The sequence below is a fragment of the Chiloscyllium plagiosum genome, unplaced genomic scaffold, assembly GCF_037043375.1.
Source record: "Chiloscyllium plagiosum isolate Xiang-an unplaced genomic scaffold, Cpla_swu_hap1 HiC_scaffold_37, whole genome shotgun sequence".
In the NCBI taxonomy this organism is placed as follows: Eukaryota; Metazoa; Chordata; class Chondrichthyes; order Orectolobiformes; family Hemiscylliidae; genus Chiloscyllium; species Chiloscyllium plagiosum.
In genome coordinates, this window is record NW_028270175.1 from 86,241,091 (window position 1) to 86,249,197 (window position 8,107).

Sequence of the window (8,107 nt, forward strand, 5' to 3'; positions counted from 1 at the left end):
AAGGATAACTAAGGAGAGAATAGGCCCCCTCAAAGATCATCAAGGTGGCCTTTGTGTGGAATTGCAGAAAATGGGGGAGATACTAAACGAGTAGTTTGCACCAGTATTTACTGTGGAAAAGGATATGGAAGGTATAGACTGTAGGGAAATAGATGATGACATCTTGAAAAATGTCCATATTACAAAGGAGGAAGTGCTGGATGTCTTGAAACATATAAAAGTGAATAAATCCCCAGGACCTGATCAGGTGTGCCCCATACTTTTGTGGGAAGCTCGGGAAGTGATTGCTGAGATATTTGTATCATCGATAGTCACAGGTGAGGTGTCGGAAGACTGGAGGTTGGCTAACGTGGTGCCACTGTTTAAGAAAGGTGGTAAGGACAAGCCAAGGAACTGTAGGCCAGTGAGCCTGAAGTCGGTGGTGGGCAAGTTGCTGGAGCGTATCCTGAGGAACAGGATGTACATGTATTTGGAAAGGCAAGGACTGGTTAGGGATAGTCAACATAGCTTTGTGCGTGAGAAATAATGACTCATAAATTTGCTTCAGTTTTTTGAGGAAGTCACAAAAAGGATTTATGAGGGCAGAGTGGTAGATAGAGTCATAGAGATGTACAACATGGAAACAGACCCTTCTGTCCAACCTGTCCATGCCGACCACATATCCCAACTCATTCTAGTCCCACTTGCCAGTACCCGACCCATGTCCCTCCAAACCCTTTCTATTCATATGCCCATCCAGACACATCTTAAATGTTGCAATTGTACCAGCTCCACCACTTCCTCTGTCAGCTCATTCCAGACACGTACTACACTCTGTGTGAACAAGTTGCCCCTTAGGACACTTTAATATCTTTCTTCTCTTACTTGAAACCTATGGCCTCGAGTTCTGGACTCACTGAACCCAGGAAAAAGACTTTGCCTCTTTACCCTATCCATGCACGTCATAAAATTGTACACCTCAATAAGATCAGCCCTCAGCCTCTGACGCTCCAGGGAAATTGGCCCCAGCCTGTTCAGACTCTCTCTGTAGCTCAATTCTTCCAACCCTGGCAACATCCTTGTAAATCTTTTCTGAATCCTTTCAAATTTCACAGCTTCTTCCCGATAGGAAGAAGACCAGAATTGCACGCAATATTCCAACAGTGGCCCAACCAATGTCCTGTACAGCCTGGACTCAAATACGTTGACCAATAAAAAAAGCATACCAAATGCCTTCTTCACTATCCTATCTACCTGCGAATCCACTTTCAAGCAGATATGAATCTGCACTCCAAGGTCTCTTTTTTCAGCAACACTCCATAGGATATTACTATTAAGTGTGTAAGTCCTGCTAAGATTTGCTTTCGCAAAATGCAGCATCTCACATTTATCTGAATTAAACTCCATCTGCCACTTCTCAGCCCATTGGCCCATCTGGTCAAGATCCTGTTGTAATCTGAGGTAACCCTCTTCGCATTCCACTACACCTCCAATTTTCGTGTCTTCTGCAAACTTACTAACTGTATATGGACTTCAGTAAGGCGTTCGACAAGGTTCCCCATGGGAGACTAGTTAGCTCGATTAGATCTGATGAAATACACTGAGAACTAGTCATTTGGACATATAACTGGCTCAAAGGTAGAAACCAGAGGGTGGTGGTGGAGGGTTGTTTTTCAGATTGTGTCCTTTGACCAGTGGAGTGCCACAAGGATCGGCGCTGTGTCCACTACTTTTTGTAATTTATATAAATGATTTGGATGTGAGTGTAAGAGGTATCGATAGTAAGTTTGCAGATGACACCAAAATTGGAAGTGTAGTGGACAGCAAAGACGGTTACCTCAGATTACAACAGGATCTTCATCAGATGGGCCAATTGGCTGAGAAGTGGCAGATGGAGTTTAATTCAGATAAATGCGTGATGCTACATTTTGGGAAAGCAAGTCTTAGCAGAACTTATACACCTAATGATACGGTTCGAGCGCTATTGCTGAACAAAGAGATCTTGGAGTGCAGGTTAATTGCTCCTTGGAAATGGAATTGCAGGTAGATAGGATAGTGAAGAAGGTGTTTGGTATGCTTTCCTTTATTGGTCAGAGTATTGAGTACAGAGATGGAAGGTCATGTCATGGCTGTGGAGGACATTGGTTCGGCCCCTTTTGGAATATTGCATGCAATTCTGGTCTCCTTCCTACCGGAAAAATGTTGTGAAACGTGAAAGGATTCAGAAAAGATTTACAAAGCTGTTCCCAGGGTTGGAGGATTTGAGCTATAGGGAGATTCTGAACAGGCTGGGGCTGTTTTCTCTGGAGTTTCTGAGGCTGAGGGGTGACCTTTTAGATGTTCACAAAATTATGAGGGACATGGATAGGATAAGTAGACAAATTGATATCCCTGGGGTGGGGGAGTCCAGATCTAGAGGTCATAGGTTTAGGGTGAGAGGGGAAGATATTAAAGAGAGCTAAGGGGCAACTTTTTTTCACACTGAGGATGGTACCAGTATGGAATGAGCTACCAAAGGAAGTGGTGGAGGCTAGTACAACTGCAACATTTAAAATGTGTCTGGATGGACATACGGGTTTGGAGGGATATGCACTGGGTGCTGGCAGGTTGAACTAGTTTGGGTAGGATATCTGGTCGGCATGTACCGGTTAGACAGAATGTTCAGTTTCCGTGCTGTACATCTCTCTGACTCTCTGACGTCCCCTTCCAGCGAACTGTTCCTGAAGCTCTCATTCTGTCTCTCTTTCTCTCTCCCCGTCTCTATCTATTTCCAACCGTCACGTGTGGCATGGGGCATCGAGTAGGGCATCAGTCAAAGGACATTAACATGAAGCTACAGTGAGTTATCAAGAAGGCTAGTGGCATTCTGTGATTCATTGCAGTAGGATTTGTACAAAACTAAGTAACAATGTTCTGCTCTCTGTCACATTACCCTGGTTCTCTCTTTAAACCTCTCGCTAATCGCAGAGTTTAATACAACAGTGGGACAGGGAAATAAAGTAAATCAACATTTACCTTCCTATGCAAACTGTTGAAATGTGAATTGTTGTCTTTTACGATGTGTCCAATATAATGGGCATTGTTCTGAGTAACTCGTCTCAAACTTGGCCCACTGACATTGCACAGAGAATGTTTCACCCAAAGTCCGCCCCTTAACTCATACCCTGACTTTACCCCTTTCAGTTTCCTCCGAGCAGGTAAGCACCGGGCGTTTGATACTGGGAGAGGACATTTTGCCTTCCAATCTTCACCTGCAAATCGTAACCAATGGGAGATAATCAGAACTTCTGCTTAATTACTGTGCAAGCACCACCGAGGACGATACACAGACATTTTCTGTTTGCCGACATGTCTGTCCCTGCATATCTTTCACGCCCTTGCCAAAGTAGTATGAATTGAACAAGTTTTTTTTCATACCTTTCAGATTTTTTCTGTGTTTTCCCTACGGTATGGTTAAAGGGTGCTGACAAATCTCAAAATGTGGACACTCTGCCTGTTCCTGTTGGTGCTGCTCACAATCCCCATGTCAGATGCGGCTGTACTGGATGACCATGCCATGAGTGACATTGTCAATCGGTAAGTGTCAGTGAAACAGATCTTACCTGACCATCTCTGTAAGCTGGGGGCTGTGCTCAATCTGAGGTCAAGTCAGAGCCTGGTTGCCTGGAGCAGGCTGGTAAGAAATGGTGAGGACACGACAGGTATAGGCAGTGTTCTGTAGCTGTGGGAAATAAGTCTGAACCCATTAACTGGGACTCTCATTACTCCCAGAGGAAGGGACCTCCAGGGAAACTATTGCCAGATTTCCCGGGGTCATATCTCTAACAGTGAAATGGATAGCACCCGCTGACCCCGAAATAAAAGACAGTGAAATACATCGGAGTGAGCTTTGAAGAGAAAGTTCAAACCCCCCACACAGGCAACATTTTACTGTTTACTGAATCATCTCACTCACCTCTCAGTTTCCCTTTGTCTCCCTATGCCTCTTTGCTATTATTTCCATTTCCTGTGAGTCTTCAAGTCTTTTGTTCTGTTTGTCTCTGTTTGCCCCAAACATTTTTTCGGTGAACAATTCTTCCAGGATTCTCCCTACCTCCAGCTCCCACTGATTGCACCTGGAGCTCCCATTCTCTCTCTCTCTCTTTTTCTCTCCCCGTCTCTATTTATTTCTAACCATCCCGTGTATCATGCGGCATCAAGTCGTGCATCAGTCAAAGTAACTTAAAGTGAAGTTAGAGCGAGTTATCAAGAAGGCTTGTGGCATTCTCTGATTCAATGCAGGAGGATTTGTACAAAAATAAGTAACATTGTTCTGCTCGCTGTCAATTACCCTGATTCTCTCTTTAAACCTCTCACTGATCCCAGAATTTACTACAACAATGGGATAAAGATACAAAGTAAATCAACATTGACCTTCCCATGCAAGAACTTGAAATGTGAATTGCAGGGTTTCACGTTTTCTTTAATATGATGAGCATTGTTCCAAGTAACTCATCTCAAACTGGGAGCACTGACACTGCAAACAGAATGTTTTGCCCAAAGACTGTGCCTTGATTGATATCCTGACTTTACCTCTTTCAGTTTCCGCACAGAAGCTGGGCACCAGGTGACCGATTATAGGAGAAAATACTTCGCCTTCCTGTTGGCTTTACCTGCTTCCCAGTACAGAAAGACCAACAGACATGTAGACTTGAACCCCGGCAGACCAATACATCCTTTCATTACCTACGATGTGAACGTATTCCTGAACGACCCAGGTGGAAATTACCTCGCTGTCTTCCTGAACAGCGGCAATCGTTGCCCAGAAAGTAAATTGCTGAACCCCACCCAGATCAACGGGAACCGCACAGCGGCTCAGCTTTTCCAAACTCTGCTGAATAACAGAACCCAACACAATAACCAGCCAGTGGGCTGTGTCATTCTCTACACCACCTACAGCCCATGTCCAGATCACTGTTTTAGTAACATGGGGAATTGTGAAATCATCCCTGCCTTGCAAATTTCCCCATTTAGGGACATATGGACTGAACCAGACATTCACAAGTATTTTGTCTTCAGTAAAATATTTGCACATGATGCAGATCAGAGCCAACACCAGGAAATCCGGGAAAAGCTGGCTGCAGTGGAGAATACCGGGTTTCATGTCAGAAGGTGTGATGGAAAAGGCCTATTCATATGTAGAGAATGCTCCGCACCAGAATACTGCATTGAACAGGCTCCAAGAATTGATTAAACATAATAAGGGATCTGGGAATTTCTGTAAAGAGGTGCTGTGCCTGTTCAAATGCATCTATCACATTTCAAATCAGTATAATAATCTGAATTTACTAAATTACACTGATATCCTTTCTGCTTGTCATTCAATGAATCATACCAGATGTGATCAGAGATAAAAAGTCAAATATCCACTCAATAAATTCAAGAAACCCTCACAGTCAAATTCAATTGCATTCACAATGTCTTTTTCCTGTCCATCAACACATCTGCAAATGCAACCCAATCCTGGCCCCAGGTTTTCAGTCTTATTCTAAGCAGTCTTATTCCTGATGAAGGGGTCCTGCCCGAAACGTCCATTTTCCTGCTCCTTAGATGCTGCCTGACCTGCTGTGCTTTTCCAGCATCACTCTAATCTTGATTCGAATCCCCAGCATCTGCAGTCCTCTATTTCGCCTTATTGAAACCCTGCTGATCACTGCAGACAGAGATGCTTGACAACAATACTTGAAAGGGTTCAGAACCCATTTCCAAGGATGTTGCCAGGGTTACGGGGTTTGATCGATAGTGAGCGGCTGAATACACTGTATTCCAAGTGATCTAACCTTGTGAGCCAGCCTACCATGAGGAACCCTGTCGAACTCCTTACGGAAATTCATCTGGTCCCCATCCATCCATCCATTAAAATACATTTGAATGGGTATATGGATATGAAGGGTTTTAACGAATATTGGCCAAATGCTGGAAATGGGGCTTGATTTATTTAGGATACCTGCTAGGCTGTTTCAATGCTGTATATCTCTATAACTCTCTGACTGTGACTCTAATAGGAAGGTTATGCAGTAACATTCAAACCCAGTGGTGGAGTTGGATGTGAAATACTTGCACTGAGGCTGGTGTCCAGCTTCAGGTCCCCCTTTATTTACACATGAGCAGCCCTTCCCTTTATCACTGTCTCATTCAGAGACCACATCTCTGACACTGACCCTTCTTATCTGTCAGCCAGATAAACAGCCCCAATCAGGGAACTCATATTCTATGAGATCCAGCTGGCTGTCCTGGTCTCAACGACTGCAGTATTTCCCCTGGAATTAAAGCACACACTAAAGAGAAACAGTTACATAACCGCGGTAAAGGAAGGGATAAGGCCATGCTGGGGAGGGAAAGGGAGCTACACATTTGGGGTGACTCAGAGTGGAAAAAAATCGAATGGGAAGGAGACCAGTAAAGAATGAGTAAAACAGATTTAATCGCCTCAATGAAGCATTCCATTTGCCAAATCGTTTAAGAGTTTGGGTGCAGCATGTCTTCAGTTTCCCCTTAATCGATCTGCAGTTTTTGCATCATTTTCAAATGTTCTCTCTCCAATATTGTACTGTTGGAATGGTTTGAACAGCAGAAATATCATTTCTTTGCACAGCTGTATTCAGTGAAATGAGTCGCATGTATAACTACACGTGATAGTTCTGCTTTTGATTGATGCATATAAAATAATGTTAATTCCACCATTGGACAGCAATCTGCTTGCAGATGTATGATGTCCGTTTTGTTAAGAAATATGAACGAGGTGGAGAATAATGGCTGTGCCCATGGTGGGGATTAATCAACATTGCAGTTGGAAGATGGGGTCATGGAGGGGGTTCGGGTTCACAAGAACTATTCAGGAGGGAAAGCCAGAGACACGTGGTGGACATTGTAGCACCAAGGCAGTGAGGAGAATGACATGCGGCCTGGAGGGAATTCTGGCTCCTTTGTCAAAGGCAGGGGCTAAGTAGAAAAGGACACAAAGGATTGACTCACAGGAAGTAAGGATCATGCTAGGCTGACTGTGAAACAGGCAACAGACACTGGTAGGAGGGTGAACAATACAGGGTCACTGTGAAACTGCTGCCAGTCAAGATATAGTTACTGGGCCAAACATCAACTAAGCGGGGGAAGACCACAATCTTAGGTCTTCCTGCTGAAGGGAAATGGGGGTTCGCTCAGTTATTAGACCCTCCCAGTGATTCCCGTAGGTATAATTTTGTGCGTGTAAGAGAGCGTTTTTGGTTTTTGGTTCAAGTCATTTCCAAAGTTTTGTTTGTTTACTTGAACAGAATATTCTTTATTGTAATATCCTTTCTTGTCACATGACATGCAACTGTAAAGTGTCAAACTGCATTTGTGACTATATGTATACAGAAACATATTTCTGATAAATAAAATATAATTTTGAAATTTAAAGAAACGCCATGCTCAGTGTTAGACTGTTCACAATCGCCATGTAGTAACTGGGTGGTGTGCAGATGAGGCCAGACTCTCAATGAGACGGCTTGCAGTCACCATATTGAAACTGGGTGGTGCATTAATGAGGCTAGTTTCACTGAGAGACTGTTTCACACTGATATTATACTGACTGGGAGGTGTGTAAATGAGGCCACACCCAGTGTAAGACTATTTCCAGACACTGTGCAGATACTTGGAGTTGTGCAGTTCAGGTCAGAATCACCGTGAGATTCTTTAAAGTCAGCGTATAGATACTGGGACGTGTGCAGATCAGGCCAGATTCACTGTGAGACTCTTTACAGGCATTGCACAGTTGCTGGGAGCTGTGCAAATCAGGCCAGACTCTTTACAGTCAGTGTTTAGTTACTGGGAGCTGTGCAGGTCAGCGCAGAATTAATGTGAGACTCATTATACTCAGTGCATAGTTACTGGGAGGTGTAGCGATCACGCGAGCCTCTGTGAGACAAAAACTATAAATTGCTGGAAAACCTCAGCATGTCTGGCAGCGCCTGTGAAGAAAAATCTGAGTGAACATTTCACGTCCGCTGACCCTTCAACTCTACCTCACTGTGGAAACAGTGTGCTCATATTTATTGGGGTGTTTGTATGTGAGGCCAGTTTGCAGTGACTGTATGGTTACTGGGAGGTG

General features: G+C 43.9%; 1 protein-coding gene across 1 annotated transcript; it reads left to right on the top strand.

Moving 5' to 3' along the window:
• Positions 1 to 3,415: 3,415 nt before the first annotated feature.
• Positions 3,416 to 5,212, top strand: LOC148139861 (uncharacterized). Its single transcript, XM_087980170.1, has 2 exons — positions 3,416 to 3,555; positions 4,561 to 5,212. The coding sequence occupies exons 1-2, from the start codon at positions 3,458 to 3,460 to the stop codon at positions 5,210 to 5,212; spliced, it is 750 nt and encodes a 249-aa protein (XP_087836296.1). The 5' UTR covers positions 3,416 to 3,457.
• Positions 5,213 to 8,107: the final 2,895 nt, after the last annotated feature.